This window comes from Drepanopeziza brunnea, assembly GCF_022702325.1.
Source record: "Drepanopeziza brunnea f. sp. 'multigermtubi' strain 214-2 chromosome Unknown ctg3, whole genome shotgun sequence".
Taxonomy (NCBI): Eukaryota; Fungi; Ascomycota; class Leotiomycetes; order Helotiales; family Drepanopezizaceae; genus Drepanopeziza; species Drepanopeziza brunnea.
The window spans coordinates 1,350,284-1,375,704 of NW_027094066.1; the positions used below are offsets into that span (position 1 = coordinate 1,350,284).

General features: G+C 48.9%; 8 protein-coding genes across 8 annotated transcripts; 4 read left to right on the forward strand and 4 right to left on the reverse strand.

Annotated features, from left to right (window-relative positions):
* Window positions 1-422: 422 nt before the first annotated feature.
* L3040_002554 (uncharacterized protein) lies at window positions 423-2,500 on the reverse strand (the record flags this gene model as incomplete). Its single annotated transcript, XM_066155595.1, has 5 exons — window positions 423-915; window positions 985-1,159; window positions 1,203-1,571; window positions 1,749-2,244; window positions 2,315-2,500. The coding sequence occupies 5 exons, from the start codon at window positions 2,498-2,500 to the stop codon at window positions 423-425; spliced, it is 1,719 nt and encodes a 572-aa protein (XP_066012581.1).
* Window positions 2,501-2,831: 331 nt separating this feature from the next.
* Window positions 2,832-3,202, forward strand: L3040_002555 (uncharacterized protein; the record flags this gene model as incomplete). Its single annotated transcript, XM_007290630.1, has 2 exons — window positions 2,832-2,862; window positions 2,976-3,202. 2 exons carry the CDS (start codon window positions 2,832-2,834, stop codon window positions 3,200-3,202), a joined length of 258 nt encoding a protein of 85 aa, XP_007290692.1.
* Window positions 3,203-3,526: 324 nt separating this feature from the next.
* On the reverse strand, window positions 3,527-5,032 carry L3040_002556 (uncharacterized protein; the record flags this gene model as incomplete). The annotated part of the gene is made up of 2 exons (XM_007290629.1): window positions 3,527-4,387; window positions 4,448-5,032. The coding sequence occupies 2 exons, from the start codon at window positions 5,030-5,032 to the stop codon at window positions 3,527-3,529; spliced, it is 1,446 nt and encodes a 481-aa protein (XP_007290691.1).
* A 4,587-nt stretch (window positions 5,033-9,619) lies between these two features.
* Window positions 9,620-11,332, reverse strand: L3040_002557 (uncharacterized protein; the record flags this gene model as incomplete). The annotated part of the gene is made up of 2 exons (XM_066155596.1): window positions 9,620-9,756; window positions 9,919-11,332. The coding sequence occupies 2 exons, from the start codon at window positions 11,330-11,332 to the stop codon at window positions 9,620-9,622; spliced, it is 1,551 nt and encodes a 516-aa protein (XP_066012582.1).
* A 258-nt stretch (window positions 11,333-11,590) lies between these two features.
* L3040_002558 (uncharacterized protein) lies at window positions 11,591-12,537 on the forward strand (the record flags this gene model as incomplete). The annotated part of the gene is made up of 3 exons (XM_007290626.1): window positions 11,591-11,713; window positions 11,819-12,046; window positions 12,352-12,537. 3 exons carry the CDS (start codon window positions 11,591-11,593, stop codon window positions 12,535-12,537), a joined length of 537 nt encoding a protein of 178 aa, XP_007290688.1.
* Window positions 12,538-13,170: 633 nt separating this feature from the next.
* On the reverse strand, window positions 13,171-15,276 carry L3040_002559 (uncharacterized protein; the record flags this gene model as incomplete). Its single annotated transcript, XM_007290625.1, has 7 exons — window positions 13,171-13,499; window positions 13,550-14,299; window positions 14,349-14,594; window positions 14,643-14,756; window positions 14,912-15,032; window positions 15,089-15,174; window positions 15,246-15,276. The coding sequence occupies 7 exons, from the start codon at window positions 15,274-15,276 to the stop codon at window positions 13,171-13,173; spliced, it is 1,677 nt and encodes a 558-aa protein (XP_007290687.1).
* A 1,954-nt stretch (window positions 15,277-17,230) lies between these two features.
* Window positions 17,231-18,633, forward strand: L3040_002560 (uncharacterized protein; the record flags this gene model as incomplete). The annotated part of the gene is made up of 4 exons (XM_007290624.1): window positions 17,231-17,395; window positions 17,585-17,708; window positions 17,759-17,908; window positions 17,963-18,633. The coding sequence occupies 4 exons, from the start codon at window positions 17,231-17,233 to the stop codon at window positions 18,631-18,633; spliced, it is 1,110 nt and encodes a 369-aa protein (XP_007290686.1).
* Window positions 18,634-18,993: 360 nt separating this feature from the next.
* L3040_002561 (uncharacterized protein) lies at window positions 18,994-25,257 on the forward strand (the record flags this gene model as incomplete). The annotated part of the gene is made up of 4 exons (XM_007290623.1): window positions 18,994-19,404; window positions 19,452-19,496; window positions 19,544-20,807; window positions 20,858-25,257. The coding sequence occupies 4 exons, from the start codon at window positions 18,994-18,996 to the stop codon at window positions 25,255-25,257; spliced, it is 6,120 nt and encodes a 2,039-aa protein (XP_007290685.1).
* Window positions 25,258-25,421: the final 164 nt, after the last annotated feature.

A 25,421-nucleotide genomic window follows, 5' to 3' on the forward strand; every position in this document is an offset into this window, starting at 1 on the left:
GGACGTAAAAGCAAAACAGACGGAGGAAAGCATAGGAGGTTAGAGAAGGAACTATATACCGTATACCCATGTCTGAAATTAGTTCTTAGGAGGCAGGCTGTCTGAGGCAGACTACCTATAAAACCACAATGACTTTGGATTATGAATCTGGTTCATTCAAGGCACCTATTCTAGAGGTATCTCGTGATCTCTCACTGGCAGCTAAAGCGCTTTGTGTCCACGGTCTCAGAATGCATGTATCTTACACATACCCACGAGAGAATCCTAATCCCGCCGACTAGACTCCCTCCTACTGCCCCGACTACGGCTGCGATCACTCCGCCTGCGATCACGATCCTTATCGCGGCTTCTGGATCGTTCGCGTCGGCGGTCCCTATCCCTTTCTCTGTCCCGAGAACGGCTGCGATCTCTTCTATCCTTCCTCATATACGGACTGCGGCTTCGCGACCTAGCCCTCGTCCGGTCCCGATCTCTATCTCGTCTGCGACTCCGACTTCTCGATCGGCTGCGTCGACGAGACTTCTCCTCCTCACGAGATCGGCGGGTGTCTCTATCTTTAGCATCCCTGTCCCGACTTCGACTTCTCTCTCGCTTGACAGTACTATCTCGACGAGCGCTCCGGCTACTGCTCGCTCCAGGTATGTATCGATCGATACCTGCAGGGCTCGTCGACCTCTCGATCCGGCTTCCGCGTCTGGAGGACCGTGACCGACTCCTAACTCTCGAGCCACGCCTATCTCTTCCTCTCTCGCGAGAACTCTCTCTCTTCCGTGCAGACACAGGACTCGTAACTCGAGCATCGTCAGTCCGCCTAGGCGTCTCCTCCCGTTTCGGGCGTTCGGACCATCCAGGCAGCGGGGGAATCTTCTCACGGGCAGCTTGGTCGGCCTTCCACCTCTTAGCTTCTTCTTCGCGCTTCTTGGCTTCAGCAACTTTCCATCTTTCCAATTCAGAGTCTCGTGGGGGAGGGCTAGCAGGTCTTACTCGATCTCGGCTCCGGTCACGGATGCTGTTTCTGTCACGGTGGCGGCTGTCTGAGCGGTAGCTTCGTCGTCGATCAGGAGATAGGCTGCGGTCTCGGCTAGAACGTCGACGGCGATCTTCTCTGCTATCTCTTCGATAGGTGCGGTCCCTACTGTCGCGGCGGCGGCTCCGGCTTCTGGATCTCCTCGTGTCCCGGTCCCGGTCCCGGTCCCGGCTACGGCTCCTTCTCCGGTCATAACGATCGTCGTACTTATCAGAGGGACGATAGGGCGTCTTGAATGCATCAGCCTTGGGTCCAGTTGGGGGGGCTATTGGTTTCTTGACATCGACGTTAATCGCAGAAGCTGGGGCGATTTTCTTTGGGGGTGGTGCCAGGGATTCATCGATTTCGATTTCCAACTGGTGTCTCGACCGCTGCGATAGTTTTTTGCCCTCCTTCAATAGATCGTTCAAAGCTTCCTGCTCCAAGCGCTCGATTTCCTCCTTTGACAACTCCGGCTTGACTGAAACCTCCTTGACTGAAACCTCCTTGACGTCTCGAGTCGAATCGCGTCGGCTTGGTTCGTCAGACTTCTTATATCGATCGTCTCGTGAGTCTCGCGAATCGCGCAAGTCTCGTTCGCGGTCGCGGTCTCTGTCTCTGCCACGATCCCTCTCTCTATCCCTATCTCTCTCTCGTTCCCGTTCTCGTTCCCGCTCTCTCTCCCGCTCCCTATCCCTGTCTCTTTCCCTTTCCCTCTCTCGTTCTCGTTCTCTTTCCCTACTCTTCTCCTCCTCCCTCTCCCTTTCAGCCTTCCTCCGAGCCTCTCTTTCAGCCCTCCTCTTCTCCTGCTCCATCTCTGCTTTCCTCTCTTCCTCCTTACGCCTAGCTCTCTCCTCCTTCCTCTTCTCATCAAGAAAGGCCAACTCCTTCTCCCTCGCCTCCTGCCTCACTTTCTCTCTCGCCTCCCTCCTCCTCTTCGCATCCTCCGCATACTGCTCATCCGTCTTCCCACCCCGAGCGTGCTCCATAAGCGCCGTCTCCTCACCCACATCCTCCTTCCTCAGCACCCGGATCCCCGTCTCAATTTCCTCCAGGTGTGCATCGATCAACGCATCGATGCGCGACTCTGCTGTTTGGTACACGCCCGCTCGATCAACGGCTCCTTCGATCAGCGCAGCCGCCTTCCCGCGATCCAGTTTCAGCAGCTGGGAGGGGTTCTTCTCGATCTCTTCTTCGGCGACCTTGATCAGGTTCTGTTGGAACTCGGCTTCGAAATCCTGCATTCCCGGAGTGGAAAGTTAGATCCGGGCCTGGTGGGCCTGCAGGCCGTGCCGGGAGGGAACCTACACTCTTCTCCAGATCCTCCCACACCTGCTTGCGCAAGCTGTCGTAGCCACCCTTCTTCTTGAACTTGTGCGCCAGATCGTCGATGCTCTGACGCGTCGCGCTCGAGAGCGGGATATCGCTCGTCTTGAGCTTCTTCCTCACTGGGCCCGTAGTACCGCTCTCAGCGGCATCTTTTTGGTAGGTCATGGTAGTTGCCATTCCCTGCTTCAGCTTCAGCTTCAGCCGCTGCAAGGTCGTGGAATCGGGTGCGTGTCGTGAATCGTGATGAGCTGTAGAAGCATGCTGCAATTATGTAGAGTAGAGCCGCACAAAGTATCTCCCGACGCCAAGTAACACTAGAGTAACTAACGACTAGCATGCTACCCCGGCCGAGCTTCACCTCGAACCTCACTTTTGACAGATTGAATGCCCTCAAAGCCAATTACGCCCCTAAACCACGCATCTACGTCTCAATTTGGGGCCAAACCTCTCCCCAAAAATACAGATATACATATCACACCACGAGAGCGCGTTCAAGATGTCCAAAGTCCTCTTCTGGGCCGGCTTCGGTACGTCCTCAAAACGCCCTCCTTCCGCTCCTACAATCCCCCCCCCCACCCACCACTTCCCCAATCCAAGATTCCCAGTGTATTGATAGATTGTGTGTGTGTGTGTGCGCCAGGCCTCGCAACACGCTTCTGGCAGCTCGGCATCGAGATGCGCCCGTTCTTCAACAAGGAGTCACTCTGGGCGTACCCTTTCTTCGCCGGCGTTGGGGGCAGCTTCGGATACTGGATGACGGGCGTGGATGAGAGGCAGAAGGCTATTCTGGGGGCTAGGAGAACGGCGCTGTTGGAGAAGAGAGCAAGGCGGGCGGAGAGGGAGGCGGCGGCTGGTGCTGAGGCGTAGGGAACGACACGCTGGAACAATACAGGGACAGTGATGGGAAGGGAATGGGAAGGGGAAGGAATGGGATAGAGTAGGGGTTGTGTATGAAGTCTATGGGGCTGGCTGCTACGGTTTGAGATGGGTGAGATATGATCCCCTGATGAAGGACCTCAATGTTGGGGTGATTAGCAGATGCAATCACAAACAAGTCATCAGATCGGAGCCAGTGGGCGAGACAGTTTCATTACACTATCTTACACCATACGAATCGAATGAGATCATCGCAATACCAAATCCACTGCAATGTACCGATAGACCATTCCTTGATCAAATGCTACAGCCAGCTTACTGTCTCTCATTTCCCAATCTATGCAACACTGGCACCGATGTCGGTGGCACATTCCCTGACTCCGTGACAATCATCTGAATGTACTCCGCAGGCGTAACATCGAACATCGGGTTGCAGAGCTGCAGCTTCTTGATGTCCTCCCAGATTGTGAGAGCTCCACCGGGTATCACGAGCTCATCCGCTGGAGCTATCTCATTGTGAACGATCGAGTCCAAAGCCACTCGCTCAGTAAACTTGATTGTCTCGCAAAGGACCAGGACCGGCTTATCGGCCTCGTTAGCTTCCATCGCCACCAAAGCAGTCCCTACTCTCGAAAACAGCCGGCCGTTGCTCATCATGGCGTGAGCTCCCAGCATGACTTTCGTGACATCCTGTATATTGTGGCTTACTCCGTTGATCAGGCAATACTTGACGTCCATTCCGAGTCCAACCAGAGCTGCTGCCAAATGCTTCCCCTCGTGCAATGGTCTCGAGTCTACGACTATGACTCTGAATTTCTTCCCATCGTTATGCGCCTGGACCAGAGACTTCTGGACGATGTTGCTTTTCGCATACGTCATAATCACATCTCCATCTTTGATCTTGTCCGCAGCGCTGCGAGTGATGATTTGATCGGCAAACGTGACTCGCTCTCGAATAAATCCATCAATAGCCTCGCATAGATTTTTCTTGGCCTCGGAATCCGGGGTACTGATATCGACTTTCGAGACTTCGAGCTTCAGCCACCGGATAGCGTTTCCCATAGATATCGAAAGCGGCCGGCACGAAGCAAGGTATTCGATTTGTGGTGAGAGGACATGTGATGTAAGATGCCGTGTAAGTGAGTTTCCAGGTGGTGTAGCGTATGATTCAATGACCTAGAGTTGTTAGCAGGATTTTCTTGCATTGGAAAATACGGCTTAGAAGCCAACACCCACCCTCTTGAATGCCTGCAATGTCGCGACAAGCCGCGCGCAGCTCCCACAAATAGTATAGTTGCTCATCTGCAGCCCCAAAGCCAAAACAGCTGGATGAACATCCTTATTCGCGCCGGCTATCGTCGTAGTCCGCGCCTTGTATAAGTGCCTAAAGAACTCCACAGTCTTGTCTTCTTTCTTAGGTACCACAGGCACAATGGGCGCAACTTTCTGCGGCGATCTAACCGGCAAATTCCTCATATCCGTTGATGCCGAAAGACGCCGCTTTGGTTGTGTCTTGGCTCCTTTCTGTGACTCGCCCTTCGATGGCTGTGCTGCTGCTGCTGGTATAGCGGCTTGTGGTGCACCTCCCGCCGACTTTTGTTCCAACGCCTGTTGTCTCCGAGCTGCTTTCTCGGCCTTTGCTTGCTTCTTCAGCTCGGCAGGTGTTAATACGGTCACGCCTGCATCAGGAGATGTCTTTGGTGGAGCTACGGGTTTTGCGGCGCCGTTTTCGCCTCCGTTTTCGCCTTGCGATTCCTGTGGCGCTGGTGCATGGGGCTCGGACGAAGCTGGCTCGGGGACTATTGGGTCTGGAGATGTCATTTTGAAATAGTTGATGTTCACAGAGCTTCTGCTCTTCGACGGGGCTCAATTGCCTGTGTCAAGTTTAATGATTCATTCGTAAAATCGCTGGGGAATTTGTAGTAGTCTTGGGAGATGTTTGCGAGACGTGGGGTTCTGGCTTTCATGAAAGTGACTCACACAAGAATTGACTGAATAATCTGTGATATTGAAAATTCAACACTGAGTTCCTTGTCGGGATGTGTTCTCAGGTTGATCCGAGAAGCAGGGCTCGACTTGACTTCGAATAGTGCAGTGTCGATTGTACTTTGGCTCGAGATGTTGACTTCGAGCATGAGGCTGCAGTAATGTTTCTTAGCGCGGGCGGGATATTCATAACCCCTGTAAAAAGCACGTGCCAGCTACTTATAAATCTTGGCCATGAATCCTCACTTCACGTAGATGCTTGGAATCATCTGATATACCTTAAAGGGGAATGCAGGAGCATTTAGACGGTCAGCTGATCGTCCGATAACCATCTCTTTTAGGGACGATTTTAATAAGTTGGCATGGCTGGTAGATCACCCTAGGCCTATACTTAAGAATAAATAGAATTTGAAAACAAACGATTTAAATTATTTAAATCGTAGCTAAAATAAAACTATTTTATTCGATTGAATCGTTTTTTTTAAATACTCGTCTTTTCGTATAAAAACCGTTTTAAGACCGTCTTCGAGCGTTTAAGACTCTATGGCCGTCCTATAGCCGTCCCATGGCCGTCCCATGGCCGTCTCTGAGCTTAAAACCGTCCTTGAAAACGTGTATTAGTAAGCAAATAATCTTTTTATTACTTGCTGGTCTACCCTGTACTACCTAATCCACTTACCACACCCCCCCTCATATTGCTACACCCCTTCTTTACCAGGGCTATGAGGGAAGCCGTCGTACGTGGGGAAACTTTTGCTAAAACGATCGATTTCGATTATAAAAAAATTATAGCGTTGATATATAAGCCGTACCAGCGATACCGAGAAATATCTTGGCGTCGAACTTCTTAAATTATTATTAAAACAATTTTATTTAAAAGACAATTTTTATTTATAATTATATATTCTTTAAAATGGTCATCGAACTATTTCAATTTTGTAAAACGAGCTTACTAATAAGCCTGTTTTAAAAATATAGACGGGGACGGCCATGGGACGGCCATAGGACGGTTCTAAGCTCGGGGACGATCAAAAAGGTGAATTATTCTTGATTAATAACTAGTACTGATTTTAAATAGTTTAATAACCGTCTTATATAAAGAAGGGTCAGAGGACCGCTCAAATGACCCCCTACCTGCCTTTATTAAGGTAATGTTGAGCTAAATGGGGATCCTGGCTAAGACCGCAAACTGTTAAAAAGGTCACCTGACCTGCGCCAGTGACGTTGATTAGGTGCATCCATTTAAGCTTAGGCTATCGAAGAACACCAAAAACTTGATTAAGCGCTTACTAATATTAAAAAAAATAGATCTTGCGAGTGTAACGGGCTAGATTTGCATTTCTGCGATTGAAATCGACTTTTTTTTATCGATTCTTTTTAATCGACTTTTTTTAATCGACTTTTTTTAATCGACTTTTTTTAATCGACTTTTTTTAATCGACTTTTTTTAATCGACTTTTTTTAATCGACTTTTTTTAATCGACTTTTTTTAATCGACTTTTTTTAATCGACTTTTTTTAATCGACTTTTTTTAATCGACTTTTTTTTAAAACCTATTATTATGAACTATTTTCTTTTGAAAAATAGCTAACTAATAAAAAAAAAAAATGCTCGAAAACCAACTTGCTGTATCGCTTTAAAAAGGGCTGTTGCTACAAATTAAATGCTTGAAAGATACTTAAGTAATTGCATCGAGCTAAAAAGGGCTGTAACTGGCTGCACCGACCTGAAAAGAGCTATTGCTATAAGTTAAATGCTCGAAAAGTAGCTGGTTGCATCGCGCGGAAAAAGGCTATTCTATAAGAAAAAGACTATATAAATATTCATGAGATAGCTAGCTGCATCGCGCTAAAAAAAGCTATTATTATAGATTATATAGCTACGAATATTACACCGCGAAGCCCGGAAAACTTACCCCGGAGCTTGCGAAGGGCCGTAAGTTTTAGCTTGCGGCCGGGCTGAAGCATCATATTTTCTTTACATCCTTTTAAAGAGTATTTCTTATAGAAAATCGATGCGGAAGGCAGCCTCGCACCACGACCGGGCGAAGCAAGGTCTCCTTTGGCGGAGGGCCGCCAGGGAATAATAATAGACTTTTTATATAAGTGATCACGTTGATCTTTTAAAAGAAGATTGCATTGTTATTAATAGTCAGCCAAGTGTAAATTTGATTGTATTAAGGTATTTTAATATACTATTGAAGATAAAAAGACCAATATAATACCTTAGGCTTTACGCAAGGGTTTATTAAAAAAAATCTTTATTAATTGAAGCTTAAGTCCTTGCTAATACAAGCCGTGCGTCGATCTTATACTCTCCCCCCCCATGAATAAATGTCGAAAGTATAATTTCGCAAGGGATCTTACCAAGGCTTAAACCAATCAACTTATAAGGATTCAGCTTTGAAAAATATCTTTGAACCGGTATTTAGTCTATATAGTGGAGTTGACAAGGCTTTGAGCCATTAAGAAACCACCGCTCTATGATTTATAAGCCTAAACTGGGTCCGACATTTATTCATAGGGGGGGAGAGTAGAATCAATAGCCCCGCGCCTTATTTTAATAAGCTTATATAGTAGTTAAAAAGCTGATTATTATTAGCTGCACGATTAATTATAGCCGACGAAGAAATTTCGTAAACGAATACGAATTTTAAGACATATATATTTCTCTTTGCACTTGTTTCAAAAACTAATTCATCATTATCTTTCTTTTTCTATAAATCCAATCTATCATTCCTTTTCTTTGAAGACTTATTCCTTCTCGTCAAACTCGCATTATATATATACAAACATTATGCTTCGATTGATATCTATCTTCGCGATCTTCTTAGCTTTCAGCTCTCTTTTTAACAAAGTTCAAGGAGTAAAGAGAAAGTCGATGGAGCCGCTAGATCACTCAAGATGGAATCAACAAATAGTTATCGGCTATGCAAAAGTTCCCGAAGTAAGTTTTATTTGATTCTACTACGTCGCAGGCGTAAGTATTACCCCTCGAGGGTAAGGAAAACAAAGGGCTTAAAGTGGAAACTAAACTTTTAAGGCACCCTCGAAGGGTAATACTTAGGCCTGTACCGTGGTATAAAGGTTTAAGCTTATACTAATTTAATTACGCGAATCATAGGACCAAGCCGAGCGCATTAATGAAGACAATAGGCTATTTGTAGACGAAACCGCAAGCAGGCGACTAGGAACTGGCTTTGATATAGGTAAGTAACTCTAATCTATATAGAGTCTTTATTCTATAACGCGGAGCTAATAATCTGAATAGTAGAGTACCCTGGTTTCGGGGTTAAAGAAGGGAATTGGTATTGTGCTATCGAAGCGAATTCGATGCATTTAGAACGTATCGGCAAAGTCTATATCCCTTTTTATCATAGCACATATCCCGAGCCTCCGCAATATTTATGGAACCAAGGCGACGAAGTCATCCTGGACTATATCCAGCAAAAAGGACTTGCGGAAGACCCTTTCACAGCGCTACGCATCTCATATATAGAGGCGGAGGTCTTGCAAATGCAAATGCTTATCCCAGCGATAGTGATAGAGCAAGATTATCTGAATTTAAGGGCCAAATGCTTTGATTCAGTAGACGATCTAAAAACGTACTCGAGTGCTACTATGAATTGGCTCGATGAATTGGACATTAAAGGAAGGTGATAACCACCGGGTCTTGCATCCTTTTCGAAGGTGGCACAATCAGGATGAATTATCAATACCATGATGATTAGTCATTGAATGAGCTCAAACTCATATGCTTTAATACAAAATATCTTTTCCTTTGCTATCGATTAGACCTTGCAATTCTCTATGCACATCTGTCGATCTCTTATTGCCAAGGACTTAGGTATCCCTATCCCAGACCCAATAGAATGTCAGAGAGAATGTCATTAGTATCCGACCTTAAGCACGCTTTTAACGACCAATATCAAATACTTCAGGACAAACTATCGTAAGCTTTGGAAACTACAAGAAAAGGGAATCTGAGAATCTGAACGGTGACCTTATGGCCTTTGCGGATACTCGTGTTAAGATAAAGGAAGCTATTAAAGAAATGACTGGAATACGGATAAGTGGTTGTAAGCATGCGTTTCCTTTCTTCCTTTCTCTCTTTTTGTATCTTTAACAAGGACAGATGGGAATCAATTAGTACACATAGATATGTACATACATTATATCTCTCTCCTCTAAGCATTTTATCAGCCGCAGGCTAAGTCTTGGTCATGGTTTTAGTACGAAGAGGATTTGAGTCTATGTGAGTAGATAGATATCTCTTCCCCATTTACCTCCATCTTCTATGGACATTGATTTACAGGTATAAATACAGATCCTCCCCTATCTCTTTTCATACAAGTTCTTACCTATCGTCTTTTTCTATTAACAAAATATAATACAGTCCATCAAGAGTAACCGAAAAAATTATTCATATCGGTCGCGATCCGGAATCTCCAGCCGCGCTGCTGTTCTTCCGCGTCTTGTTCCACAGACGGGGCTGTCGCGCCCAGCCCCCTTCCATGTTTTTATATGTAGCTTGCTTTGCAGCCCCTTTTTGAACCTTATCTGGTATTTTCCCTGAAAGAGCCTTTGGTATCGTCTTTGAGATCGTATTTGAATTCGTCCCTGATATCACCTCTGAACCTTCCTCTGAAAGAGACTTTGAATCCGGCTTTTGAATCGACTCTGAGACCACCTCCGGAATTGTCGCTGAGATCGCCTCTAGACTGTCCTCTGAAATCGCCTCTGGGATCGCCTCTTTCGCTGCTATTTCTTCCAGAAATTTGCCAGCATCATTAGCCTCGCTGTTTTTCCCCTCTGCAACCTGCTCTGCAACCATTGCTTCCACAGACATCTCTTCAAGGGATTTCTGCCCAGCATCGCTCTCCCGACTGAGGTTAATTTCCCCACCCCGCTTCCAGTCACTGTCTTTCGTAGTAGCTCCCTCAGCCATGTTCCTTTCTGTAACCTCCCCTGCAACATTCTCTGTAAAGCCTTCTGCAACCTTCTCTGTGAGGTCCTCTCCAATCGTCTCTTCTGCAGGCTCCTCTTCAAAATCCTGTGTGATATCTTCTTCAACTACCCCTTCCACAGCAACCTGCTCAGTAAGCTTCTCAGTAAGCTTCTCAGCATCATCAGCCTCGCTGCCCTGCCCATCTGCAAACTCCTTTGCAATGACCGGTTGTACAATCGTTCCTTCAGTAGACATCCCAGCAGTATCGCCCTCTCCATTGAGATTGATCCCCTTGTCTTCCTTCCTATCATTATCTGTCCCCGTAGCCCTCGCAATCCCGATTTCCTGTTCGACTACCTTTTGCACAGATATTTCTTCGTTGGATCTTTTAGCATCGCCAGCTTCGCCACTTTTCTCAGCTCCCTCTTTCTTAACCTTCCCCTCCAAATATAACGTCACAGTACCCAGCCCCTTTCCCTCTCCCAAACTAACCTTCCCTTCCATAGGTTTCGTCTCTTTACCTCCAGCTTCAGCCAACACGCCCCTCACAGCGCCCAAAACCCCCTCGGCCTCCTCCTCGTTAGCCTTCCTCCCCTTTCTCTTCCCAGCCACCAAAACCTCAACCCTCCAACCCTTCTCCAACCACCCCTTCAACTTCCCCATCCGGTGCCCAAGATCATTTGCCCCAATCGCCCAGTTCAGCTCCATAGTCTTGGTCGTGACACCGCCCCCCTTCGCAGCCTTCAGCCGGGCCGTCTCGCTCTCGCGCAGCGCCTGCTTGTTAAAGATCTTGCATATCGGCGGAGCGTGCGTATGCGGATCAGCGGGAACGACAACAACGAGCGTGGACACCTTGCGGTCGATGGTAGCCAGGACGTCGTGCGTCGGGCGCGGATCGCAGAGACGGCCGTTCTCGTCGACGAGGCTGACGGACCAAGATCTGATCTCGTCGTCGCGCGGCAAACGGGATTTTTCGGCCGTGGTCGGTTTTTCGGTGGCCTTGTATTTTGAAGCGTAGCGGCGTTGCTGGTATTGGATTGGCGGGGGCGAGAGAAGGGTTGAGTGGAAGGAGGTGGAGGATGTTGATGTTGTTCGGATGGCGAATTGCGATTGCCGGTGTTCAAGGGGGAGGATGAAGATTTTATGCAGAGCTGTAGCTATGCTCGATACGCATCGCGAAGACCGCATTTTGCCCGCCTTTAATCACTCGTTGCAGATGCCGAATCCGCGGTGGCGTCGTTGACGAGAGGTTGCGGCTCAAAAATATATGCTAGCCGAGAAAATAAATCCCTGGAGCTTTTTCCGTCCAAGCTTCCAGCTCAAGCGGCGGGCTAGCTTAAAACGTGACCCACTTTTGTCAACATATCAATCCCTCGCTCACCTACATTTATTGAAAACGAGACAACATAACCCGTACCAGACGCATCGTAAAAATCTAGAGATGCCATGATCCGCTTCTACGCCGGCCACCCTTTTCGCGTTGCCACCGCAGCGCTGAAAACAGTCTTCCTCGCCCACGTCTACTATGAATACGGGATCTATCCGGCCCCAACAAAAGGTGCTTCTATGGTACCTACCCACCCACTATATCGTCTTTACCAATACCAACAGAAATCTCTCTCCTCCACCTCCTCCTCTCCTCGACAACCAACTAACCATCCAACCCCCTTCCAGGTCCCCACCTTCTCGGTGATAGACGACCATGTCCTAATCGACCGCTCCTACCGCCGCGGCCGTAACCTCCAGGTCGGCGACGTGATCAGCTTCGACAGCGTCGTCGGACCCGGCGAGCGCGTCATCAAGCGTGTAGTAGGCCTGGCTGGCGACTACGTCGTGAGAGGAACGCCATTGCCGTTAGGAAATAATGTCGACGAAGCAACGGGTAGTATGGCTATGATACAGGTACGTTTCATTCGTTCAATCGTCTTACTATTTCGCCTCTTTTGCCTGCCTTCCTTTTCCTCATTCTCTCGAATCTATTTTGCTGGACTCGTACGTAAGCTTGGGTTCCCTGCTCGAATTGTGGTGTTCCTATCGATTATTATTATTACTATTATTATAATTTGTTTTGGGGGGCATCGCTCTTGGTATATATAATCTTGCTTCTCAAGGGGGGAGAGAAAGAGAGAATTGGCGATAGGGAAAAAATTGAGAGAGCCAAGGGAGAGAGAGAAGCTAACGCTCTCTCCCCTTTCCCAAAATATCAGGTCCCACAAGGTCACTGCTGGGTCGTCGGCGACAACCTCCCCTACTCGCGCGACTCGCGTCACTTCGGCCCCCTGCCCATGGCCCTTATCAAGGGCAAGGTCATCGCCAAGGTGTGGCCCTGGGAAGAGAGGAGCTGGATCGGGAACGGGATGGAACCTGTGGAGTCGGAATCGACATCAACATGACCATGACCATTATGACAATGGAAAGCCCATCCTCCGGCACCCGGGAGCCGACCTCGCCGGCCCGCAAGGGAACAGAGGCGAGCATGAGAACAAGCATCTAAATGAGCGTGGCGTCGGGAGGAATTGATGTATTTTAGTCAATCATGGATGGGAGACGCATGTAATGAACTCTTCTGTACTTTACTAATAACTATACAATACTGTTTGATGTACTATTTAAAAACAACACCTTTGTTTTGTCCGAATTCGAAGGTGTGTGGATATCATAAAGGTCCTATCTAATTACATGAGAATATTCGCCTCAAAGCGTAGAAAACCTTGTCCTCTTCTTCATCGCAAAAACCAGAAAGAAAGAAAAAATAATTGTTGAGTAAGGACCCATTCTAAGTAGAAAACAAAACAAACGCAAGCTATCTAGCATCGCGGCCGGTTCCCTTCGTTTACTGCCTTGAACAAATCGCTTCTGGGGGCACCTCTGGGGGCACCTTGCCGCTCGCTCGCATTCTCAGCTCCGCCAATACTCGCCATTGGTTACTAAAGTGTGCCTATTAAATGCGCCAAAACACCTCGCCTTCCAGCTCCAAATGCAAAACAAAGTAGGATAATATATAACTGACTCGGAGGTGCGACGCCTCAGCCTTCGATATGGGCGGGCTTGTTTTGTCCGAGGAGTTGCAGAGACCGCTGGGCAAGTTGGACGACCTCCCCTTCACCGTCTTCCTCAGCCTCGTCGTCGGACTCGATTTGAGTATCGGCAATTGTCTTGATCATCTGCACGATTTCCTCTGACTTGCCGATGAGATTTATGAGTTTCTTGTCCTCAGATTCCAATAATTGCAGGAGAGTCCATATTGCTATGTGTTGGAAAGTTGCGTCTCCACTTGCCAGGAATCGCTTCAAGTAGCCGTGAATACCTCCGTTTGGTTCTGTCCAATCCTGAATGAAGATCGAGTAGTCTCCCACTGTAGTCAAGGTTAGCTAGTTGTGAAACTCTGTAATTTGGCAATCATACCTTTCGAGGAGAGATTGCCCAAAGCTGCTGCACTATTGCCTTGTACCTCAATGCTTTCAGAGTCTGTCAACGGGATGAGCACTTCAAATACCCCCAAGTTAAGCAAGTGCGTCTTCAGCTCATCACTGAGGGCCAAGACAGCGATAGCAGCAGTCATCTCGGACTGCACACTCAACGGTACATCGAGAACCAGCTGCTTGCACTTCTGGACGGCACCGGCTTCCAGTACCAGGGCCTTGTTGCGATCAGAACTGGCTGCCAAATTTCTGAGTGTGGAAATTGCGTGACATTGAATTTCTTCGTTGTCTGTAGATCCCAGAAGGTCGACCAGAGGCTTTAAGAAACCTGCATCGATGATAGGCGATTCATTGAGGGGGTGAATGGAGATGTTACGTATACAGGCGACAGCCGAAAGGATTAGAGGCAGGTATGAGGATTGTAATAGTCGGAGTAATGGAGCAAGACCTCGGGCGCGTACGATCTCGAGTTGATATTTCTCGTCGGATGCAAGGTTCCTTAAAGCAAGAGCCGCCTGGCATTGTACCTTTGGCGAAGAAGAATCCATCAAATTAACCAAAGACTGCACAAGCCTGTTTTCGTTCTGGGCAAGCTTTTTCCGGTTGTTAGCATCAACGGCGATGTTGCTCAGAGCTGTCGTGCAGTAGTATTGAACATCGACATCTGCGGAGGAGAGGAGTTGGACAAGCACAGGAATGGCTCCTGCATTTACGAGCTGCTGTCGGTTCTCATCTGGAAAATATCAGTATCAAGGCTCTTGCCCACCACCAAAGCATCATACCGGAATGAGTCATGTTGAGCAGAGCTCCTGTAGCATTTCTTTGCACTCGCATATCTTTTGATTTGGCCAGACGAGTAAGAGGTCCTAATGCGCCGGACCGCGCAATTTTGGCCTTGTTATCCTCGTGGGTTGCCAGGTTCGTAATACACCCAACCGCGTTGCATTGGACTTCGACGTTTGGGGACATCATTTGGCGGATAAGAGGTGTAAGCCCACCAAGCAGAACGATAGCGACCTTGTTCTCCGCTGTTAAAGGTTAAAATGATTCGCCCAGGAGGTGAAACCGAGACTTACTGTTAACGGCAAGATTCCCTAAGGCAGCACTAGCAGCTCTTTGAACCTCGATATCCGGACTTTGTAAGAGAAATAGAATTGGCTCTAAGGTGTCACGGTCGACCTCACGAACATCTGTAAGCCTGTCAGCATCCCATCTGCCAAACCTATCCATATAGCCTTAAAGCTCCTTGAGAACTGAGAAAGCGTCAAACTGATATCTCACTGGAGATTGAAAATCCTTTGATCCGCCTTCAGGCTTTATATTGCTTCTCTGGACCAGCACGTACCTCTCTCTGTGATCTCCGCGAATGTCAAGCTTGCACTCCTTTGTAAATCGACGTTATCTGAGAAAACCAGGGTGCTCAGAGCTCGTAAGGGTTCGCCAGAGAAAAAGTCGGTCTCCCCACGCTGTAGCCAACATCAGTCTCTGCTCTCCATCTGTCTGTCGGAAGGGCGCATCTCACATTTTCTAGGTACTGCAACAAATCTGCCACAGCTTCTCGTTCGCTCTCCGCCAGCACCGGCTCGTAGAGACCATCGCGCGATTTGCCTGTATGTAGTATCATTCATCAGCACACCGGCTCAAAGCTTCCTCCCCCGAATCAAGGCGGGCATGCATACCTCCGCAGCACGAGGATCCGCAGGCACCCATCTCCAAAGCGGACCCGCAGGACTGGTAGTGCGTGTAGATCGAGGTCCAATTGTTGTTTCTGGGAATGTGAGTGAGGGGGTGATTGTGTCTGGGTGATTGAGCGAGCGAGCAGGCAAGGCGGAGCGGGTTGGACAAGGCAAGCAAAGTAAGCAAGGCAGAGGCCGAGTCAACAGGTCAGGTCAGGTTCGGTCGTACACAGACAGAGACGGGGCTCTAGGGCCATCCACAGTGAAATGAAGAGAAGCAAGTGTAGGGAGGGGACGGAAGGGCGGAGGGACGGAGGGACGGAGGGAAGGAAAAAGGAGTGAAGAAAATCTCGTACTCTGCTGGAGCTGGAGATGGAGATAGTCAAAGTGAGGTCGAGGTTAAAGTGGGCGTACCAGGATTGTGACTACTAGAGGAGAGGTACGTCGGCGGAAAGCGCCAAGGATGCAACCGGACCTCGTTTACAAATACTACCTCTACCGTACATGATTAATATGGCCATTACATGGGCCATTTATCTGATCAGTCAGACGACCGTGATGATTATTGTATGGATGGAGGCATGCAGAGTCGAGACAAGAGACATCCTTTGTCACTGCAGCTCGGGGCCTTGAAACGGTTTTACTTGATTTTGGTTCAAGCAGCTAATAAGGTACCTTACATATCAGATCGTATCCAGGTATACGGTATGGTATGGCAGCCGTTGAGGCCCTGGCTTCATTGAGCCTGAGAGCTCTCAAGGCTCAAGGCAAGACACTCGTCAAACATAGTGGTATCTATCTACCATGGTACAGTAAGTAGCATATTGCATATACTCGGTTCGGTGGTGGCGGGTGTGGCACTACACTGATGCGCATCGCTTCTGGTACAATGACAAGCATTGTAATGGTGTTCCGAGATCCGTTCTTATATTACTTAGACACGTTACTCTTGCTACTAATTCCCTGCATTATATTCCGTTTTTGGGAGACAGGCAGTGCTTGCGAGACTGTATACCCTATAAGATTGTATACCTTACAAGACAAGACTGTATACCTTGTAATCGGAGTGCAGCCAGCGCTTAGAAGTGAGGCTCCAGCGGCGCCTATCGGCAAACAAGAATGGATCCCTGGGGAACGAGAGATTGTTGTGGGGTATGCAGCGGAAGTTTTGCAGAGAGATCCGGAATGGAGATCCATGAGGGTCTTACAATCGGTAACCGTGCTAGGAAGGCTTACCGAATGTCAATAATACAGCATCTGGGGTGAACCATGAGATTCCCGCTACCAGCAATATCTGTCCTTGAGATTTAGTTTTTCTACAACTAGTACTTGTACAACTACTATCTCCCGTTTGGCTTGGCTTTACATGTCTCCAAGATTCACAAGGAAAGCTCTTATGGGAAGCGAAGTACTCAGCCCAGATTAGTACTACAGTACTATCTCCGTAGTAATATCTTCGTAGTCATATACATGTCCATACTTGAGTTCAGTGCAATGTGCCACTCGAAGCTGCCTCATTGGAATACTTGCGCTTGGGGAATGACTACGACGGCCCTTAAATTAACATGGCTGAAGGTCAAAGTACCGGCACATACCTACATATACTACGTACATACTCTGTACCACCCGTACCGGTACTCTATTCACTCTCGGCTCGGATAAACCCTTGAGGACGGCCTCGAATATCATGCTTACCTAACCTAACTCTGGCCTTCCACTCCCACTTCGGCACGTGGATAGCCCCACGTCGATCACGTCCCCAGCCAACGACCCCCCATCCCATTCTCAAGAAATATCCTGCCGGTCACCAAACTCGACAAGGGAATAATCAGATTCCGACATCTACAACGTACAAGTAACAACAGCTGCTCGCCCTGGTATACTTCGCTTCACACCCTCTCCTGGCGTGGCGCTTCGAGACGTCGCAGCAGAAATTCCCGGCCCCCGCCATCCCACGCCTTAAATGTCCTCCTCGATCCAGGGCATCCATGTCTGATACGGCTGAAGAGACACGGCCGGCGGCGGCGCCAACAAACGGTCACGAGCCGTCGCAGATTGCTCAACCTTCGACTTTCCTTCTTCCCCGAGGCCAGAATCGCGCGATGCAGGATAAGCCCATGCCTGCTGTTGACCAGGACCAGTTAAAAGGATTGGTACGTGCTCCCGTTGAACCCCAGGCCAGAGAAGGCGACACGGCGCAAGCAAAGAGACGAGAGCGAGAGTGGGAAAGGGAGGCGTAGGGGGCTGCTCTTGTACTTGCGTTGCCGTGCGGTGCATCGTGTGTGCAAAACGATATGAGGACTGCGAAGACCCTGCGAGGCTGACATCGTTCAAACCCACAGAACGCAATCCGCGAGTTCCTCAAGATTCGCACGAGTTATGATGTCCTTCCTCTCTCCTTCCGCTTGATTATCCTCAATACAGACCTGCTCGTCAAGAAGAGTCTGACCATCCTCCTCCAAAATGGTCAGCTCTGCCTACTACCCCTCCTCGAACTCCACTGACAGATGCGCCAGGAATCGTCTCTGCTCCCCTCTGGGACTCTCATACCTCAAGCTTCGCGGGTCTTCTCACAACCTCCGATTACATCAATGTAGTTCAGTATTACTGGCAAAATCCAGACGCTCTCAGTCAGATAGACCAGTTCCGGTTGAGTTCCTTGAGAGGTAGGACGCAAAATGAATACTTTTAACTCGGAAACCAGACTGAACAGCACCTAGATATCGAGAAGGCTATTGGTGTGTCGCCCCTCGAGACGCTGTCCGTCCATCCTGCACGTCCCCTATACGAAGCATGCCGACAAATGCTCAAGACTAGAGCTCGGAGAATACCCTTGGTTGACATCGACGATGAGACCGGGCGAGAGATGGTTGTCAGTGTAATCACACAATATAGACTTCTAAAGTTCATAGCGGTCAACGTGACTGAGACGGAATTTTTAAAGAAAAGTGTCTCGGAAATCGGTCTCGGCACTTACGGGGACCTGCAGACGGCAACCATGGATACATCCGTGATCGACGTTATCCACATGATGGTCAAATACAGCATTTCCAGTGTACCCATCGTGGATGAAGATAGGCGGGTTCTGAACGTCTTCGAGGCTGTTGACGTTATCACCATCATTAAGGGCGGAGCTTACGAAGAGCTTACGACAAGCGTTGGTGAGGCATTGCTGAAGCGAGCAGAGGATTTTGCTGGAATCTACACCTGCAGCGAAGATGACCGGCTAGACTCAATTTTTGACACGATTCGAAAGTCTCGGGTTCATCGACTCGTGGTAATTGATGACGAGAACCGCTTGAGAGGGGTCATCTCTCTTTCTGATATCTTCAAATATGTTCTTCATTACGGGGAAACGGACGAGTACAGACATATGGGTGGGGGAAGTTAGGCTTTGGTAGGATTTGAAGGGACGTGGACTGGAGGCATTGCATAGCGAAAACGGCGTACGGACGAGATATTGGGCACATAATGATGCGAAGTTTTTTTGCTAGATTCCCTTGGTCCTCTCGTCGAAATACCATCTTGTGTTTTCTTACCGCAGGTTTGGCAGTCTCAGCTAAGGGAAATTGCATTGTAATTAATTGATGAGACGCAGGAGCATAATAATATACAGACTCCCATCACTACTCGTCGAGTCAATTCTTCGCGGGCGTGGCAGGTAGGAGCGATGTGAGGTGGTTACCCCTTCCCGATGTAGGAACACATATCCATCTTTGTTGACAAGCCAGAGCAGATCCTCAAATTCCCAATGCCGCAATGCTTCTCCCTTCAATACCTTGCTAGACAGCTTTCGCAAAACATGATGCAGTCCAACAATGGCGGTATCTCTCGCTCGTCTTCCGCAACATTATCAATGGCTCCGCGACTTTCCTCGGCTATCTTCGACGACATAAACATTGCTCAAGGACTGTTGAATGAGCCTAAGGATCCACGACATCGGTCTTCCATGACAAGCATCAATTTTTCCGCCCTCGATGGATCCGACGACCAAGCCCAAATCTCAGTTGTGCCAGCCGATGGCCATCCAGGAGGTAGAGAACAAAGAGTCATGCGTAGCAGCAACACCTGGACATCGTCGAGCGGCGACGTGCTGTCGGACCACGACGAAGTTGATGACCGGACGATATTTGTTCATGAGTACAATCGCTTGGCTAGAAAGGTATGGCCGACAGCAGTCATATGAGTTCGCTCTAATAAGTCCTTCAGCATGGTGTTCGACCAATAAATCCAGAAGACTACGATGTAACGAACGTGGGTTGTCTTATCCGCTTAACTGAAATCCCGCTAACACGTGGCAGGATGAGCTGATCCACGCATCTGCGAAACCCGGAAGTTGGTTTTCTCGAAAGATCCTACGAAAGACGTCTTCGTCGCAAAGCGTCAAGCTGAAAGCCGAAAAGGGCATGAAGCATAGGCGGAGCTTCAGCGACCTGTCTCTGCGCTTGAAGTTGAAGAAGGACAAGTTGAAAGACAAGGACCTACGGGAACTAGTCCGGCTCTGCGGCTCGAGCCTCCTGTACCTGCCAACGGAATACGCCGCCGGGAGTCTGTCAGTTCCTACGTGCTTTCGTGCAACAGCTCAGTATCTTGTGCAACATGGCAAGTCAAGTCTTGTAACTGCGAAGTGTCAACTTGAGACTGACTTTCGTGTAGCACCTACCACTAGAGGCGTCTTCCGAGTCCCGGGCTCGCAGAATGTTGTGGCGGCATTGTACAATCATTACGGCTCTATGGATGAGGACGGACAGGTTGTTTCGGGAACTGTGCGATGTCCCACGCTCCCAGAGCATATCAGATGCGATGTACACGATGTCGGATCGGCCTTTAAGAAATTTTTATCTGGCTTACCTGGAGGAATTCTAGGATCCTTGCACCTTTTCAACGCTCTCATTTCTATTCAGAGCCAGCTGCGTGGCGACCCTGAACTCACGCGGACAAAGCAGAGCAAAGTTCGTGCACGACTCATTGCTCTGGCGATTGCGACTCTGAGATCTCAGTACAGACGCGAACTGATATGTGCTGTATTTGGCCTTCTCAGTATGATCGGGCGGGCAGCTGAGATCGCTCCAAGAGAGAATGAGCGTGGACGGCCATTGCCTACATCTGACCTCATGGGATATGGACCTCTGGGTATCATATTTGGCCCCTTGCTTGTTGGTGATCTACTAGAAGATCACACGATGCGCATTGCAAATCCCCAAGGAGGGCTGGTCTTGCTCCCGGTCAGTCCACCAAAATCTCGCAAGGAAAGGCAAAAGAAGAACAAAGCAGGCGAGGCAGGTACTGCATTTGATAACCACGTGGATAAGATTAAAGTCGCTAACAGCATCGCCGAGATGCTTATTACCCATTGGCGTGATGTTGTTCGTCATATGAGGAATCTGGGCGCGCTCAAGATTGTCGTCGCCGCCAAGAGCATGACTGTCAGAGGTGGAAGACAGCCTATGCTTAGACCATCGGCTTCAGAATCTTTTGCTCTACGGAAGCCCCCGGACTGGGATAACTTCAAGTCTCCCATCAGGCGACAAGAAACGAGTGTATCTCCTACTCCTACGCCACGACGTAAGTACCCCGTTGAGAGATTGTGATCAACAGGCTAATGTTGGACCCAGGCATCAATGTTCTTCTTGATCATGTAGCCATGCATCCATCCTCGCCCCAGCCCGATGATATGCTAGTGATTAAGAAACAACGATCGAAGGCCAAGCCGATGTTGAGCCAACGTCTCTCTGTTGGTCGCTCCTTAAGTATTCTCTCCCCTACCGCAGAAGAGTATACGAGAGATGATCAGTCTGATACGCAAACTCCGACTACTCGGTCGAAAGGAACACCGAAAGCATCTCATCTATTAGATAGTGGAGAAGCTTCATCCTCGTCAGCTCACAGAATTTCAAATCCAGCCAAAGATGGTTTCTACAGCCCCTCGACACCATGTGAGGATGGAAGCCATCTTCCTGACGCATCCCCACTTGGAGGACCTCGAGATGAAGCGGACTTGGAATTGATGTTGAAAGAAAACACACATCCCCGTCAAACTCTATCAACTGCACTTCCCAGTGGATCACCAAGGCCAAATGAGCTTGCCGAGCAGAGTAGCAAGCAACAGCTGCATTTCATGTCGACGCCGGTGTTTTCTAACAGCAGCCCGAGAGCCAGTTTGGGAAAGAGCTTACGCAAGAAAGGTAGAATCTCGAAGGAGTCCAGTTCTTCGTCGGGCAAGGCCAAGATTGCTGTTAGTCAAGGTAGTCCGAGGAAGCTTCAGAAACAATCTCAGAGAATCATGGACCGGGGAAGAGGGAAGCTGTCTCCGGGACCTAGGCCACTGCAACCAATGGCTCATATTTCGAGCCCCAGAGATGCAGCCGTAATGACAGATTATGCGGCCATGACTGCAGAAATTGATGTGTACCACTCGGATTCGGTAGCGCATCTCCGGGAGCAAGATAAGCAAATATTCAAGCAACAAGAGCCAGCCCTCGATGCCGAATTCGCGGTTCTCAAAAAAAAGTTCGAAGCATTCCAAGCTGAGAAGTGCGCTCCTGAGGAGTCATCGTCGACGGATTCTGAGGCTTCCAAGGTAGGAGCTATCATAGTTGCAGCAAACGAAGCTGATTTCGAGGCGTGCATCTCAAAATCGGAAGCAATTCTCGCCGAGAAAAATCTCGAGGCACACAAACAGCAAAAATTGGCTTTTGAGGCTGGAGCTGCTGTGCTTGAGGCAAAAATTGATATGCTCGAAACTATCCAAGCAGAAAAAATAGTGGAAAGGCCTACTGCTCACGAAGTATCTGCGGCACTCAACCATCAACCAAACTCAGGTAGCTCTGCGTCTCCTCACGAAGAAGCCACTACTGCCCAGGATAAAGGGAAGTGCAGCTCCCGCAGCCATTCTTCCAGATGGCATACAACTCCAATAAGCGAAAAACGGAAGGCAGCAGAATTGAGTGGAAAAATGGCATCAAATAAGAATGAGTTCGATAGTTTTGATTCCAGGCTGCAAAATGACCCTGCCATCGGGCCTCAAATCGATGGATCTCATGTTGTAGCAGAGAATTTTGTGTCTACTGCCAGGCGGGTTGCACCCGAGGCCGGCATCGATGCTCTTGACTTGCACACGCCTCCGAAACATTTCGACCCGGTATCCAAAGCCAAGAAGTTAGGCTTCGAGATCGAAGCACAGTCTTCCAACATATTTTCCCCTTCGCCCGACAAAAATCTCCGAGATGGGACTTATACTGAGTCAGACCCTTACAGAATCCGAGCTGCAAAACGTCGATCTCCTTACAAAGCTCACCACGCCGTGCCTTTTGCTCACCAGTATGTGAATGGTGTCAAGGTCGATAAATCACCTGCTTTGAGCCCTTCTCCTCTATCTTCCAGTGATCTCTCCGAAGAGAGCCATGTAGCATCTAAGAATCGCGATTCAGAGACCAGAGATATCAGTGCAGAGTACGCAGCTTTCATGAAAGACGCTATGACGTTCAAGGCTCGATACGATGCTACCCTGGCCGATACCAAGTCACCGGGATATAAATTCAAGAAACGGGTCCTTGATAAAGAGATGGATGAACTGGATGCTCGATGGAAGCCTATTAAGACAGCCATGGATTCTGGGATCAAAGCAGAAGGGAACAAAAAACTGTCTACAAAAACCTCTTCCTTCACACCCTTCGGTCACATTGGCACGGAAACAAAGTCCCGTCCCTCTATTTATCCACTTGGCTCACCCAAAATTACAATTTTCAGAACATCTTCGGGAAGTGAAGATAGAAAATATTTGCGGGTCCTTCGTCGAATCGGAGGTAGTGACCCAGGACTACAGCTAAGAGCTCGTAGCTTTTCGCCTCGTCGTGTATCGAGGTCGCTCTACGAACATCCTAAGCGCATCAAGAACGTGCTTACTATCTCAAGGCTCCCTAGAGATCCCCTTCTACGGACTTCCCACGAGATTGATGATGCTTCTTTGGCTATCTTGGCTCAGGCTTTGGCTACTGGCGGTGCTGGCGGTGCGGATGATATCCCGAACCAGGAGCCCAGGCCAAACACCTGGAGTCGAAACCACCATCAGTTTGAGGACAAAGAAATTAAGCAAAGGGTGGATCACTCTTCTATTATTCCAAGTCTCGGTTCAGAAGAAGGAACAGAAGCCTCTACTTCAAACCCCTCTCGCGACCTCATACTCCGAGGAGGAATGTTCAAAGAATATATTCAGCACACTGAAGCAGACACAAGCCCAACCAAATGGTCTGATGCAACTACCCAAGTCGGTACGAGGCTTGAGCCAACATTCCAGCCAAGACCAGATGTGATGGTCAGCCTGCCAATGCAGGTTCCTAAAGAAAGTTCTATTGACACAGCTCGCCCACATCTGGTCCACCTGCCAGCAGTTGTGCCCAAAAGCCTGGAAAAGAAACCAGTACCCGGAAGCCCTCTCAACACACCAGAAGGCCGTAGTAAGAAGTCACCACCACAGACTCCTGCCAACAGTCCCGCCAAAGATGCATCCGAAAGCCCATCTAAGCAATCAAAAAGCCCGAGCAAGATCTCACTTCTCGTAGCCAGATTCAACAGTGGAGGCCGAAGCTCGCCACCCTTGGTTTCCGCATCTTCTGCAAAGTCGTCGCCAGCCAAGTCACACACAAAGATTCCAACCAGACCAGGAACCCCGGAAACGACAGCTGGCGTCGAAACTTACAAGGGTAGTATTGTAGCTCCGTATACATCCAACCCAGCTTCTCCGACTAAATCGCAAAAGTCTGATAAAACACCCCAGTCAATAAGGGCTGCTGGTGGAGAAACTGTCTCGATACTGGATCCGAAGCGCAGTCCCGTTCGAAAGGCTACTCCTAAACGGATCTTGCGGGAATCTCTCAAAGACTCGACACCACTCCGATCGGTTGGCAAGACTGTCAACCCATCAGCAACTCCATCGCCCCCAAAGGCTACAAATCCATATGCAGTCTCACTTCGACCTGTCCGAAAGAGTGTCGATGGTTCGCCAACTCGCGGTTCTTCAAACAGTGAATCCCAAAATAGTGAGCTTGGTGGAGCACATCCGACAGCTGCAGTGGCTCAACCGAAGGAATCAATTGGTTCCGAGCCAACAAACACGATCTTGGTGTTTCCGGCGACTACTTACGAGGCAACATTGGTCAAGAAGCCGGAAACAATTCTCAAGCAGACACCGCCATCACCTGTGGAAACCATTCGACGTAATCGCAAGTCTGGGACCAGTGGATCATCTATTGACCACGTCTCAGTTTACGGACACGGAATCCATCTCAAACCTGCGCCTCCGGTCAGCTCGGGGGAGCTAAGTCCAGTCTTGCCGGGCTTTGATGGACCAGCAGGTGCTTCAAACATCGGACGTGTGCTTCCCCGACCCGACCTGCCACCTGTTGCCCAGCATCTTCAACTTTCGCGGCCCCCGACAGCTAGTACGGTATCAGAACTGGTAGTATTCGCCGATCATCCAGAGTTCCGAGAGTCAGGCTTGAATCCTCCCCCAAGTCGCAGTAGCTCGTTGCTTTACAACCAGGTCAGAATCCTCCAGCGTCAGCTTGCCGATAAGATCGAGGAGGTCCAGCATTTGAAGCAGCAACTCAATGCTCGCGAGAATCTGGAAATTGGTACGCTTAGCGAAGAACTTCGAGAGACGAAGCGGGATTTGCACAGCTGGAAGGCAAGAGCTGAGGTTGCTGAGAAGCAGCTTGAAATCGTCATGAAGATGCCATCTCGGAACAATTCTTTCAAACACGCTCCTAGCAACGTTTCGAGACGTTCGGACAGACTCGAGAGGACCAGCACTGATTCAAGACGGGAAGAAGGAACCATGGCGGAGAGAATTAGAAAGGCGTTGCATGGACTTGATGGCACAGAGGACACGGAGAGTATGACGCGGTGGAGCTCGGGGGATAGTACGAACACTGTTATCCGCGACCTGCAGGGGGTTGTGCTTACGGGAAGTGACTACAGTAGTTGGATGGAGCAACCGATTGGTGGGGATGAGTGAGTGATCAGGGTTGGGTATGGAGTTGTGTAACATTGGGGGCGTGGAGATGGAGATGGATGGGGAGATATGGGGATTATTGGACATGAATGAAACAGGGGGTACTATAGGTTATGACAGGCGGTATCTCTAGGCTGCTTTCTTTGACATTATTGATTGTCTGTATC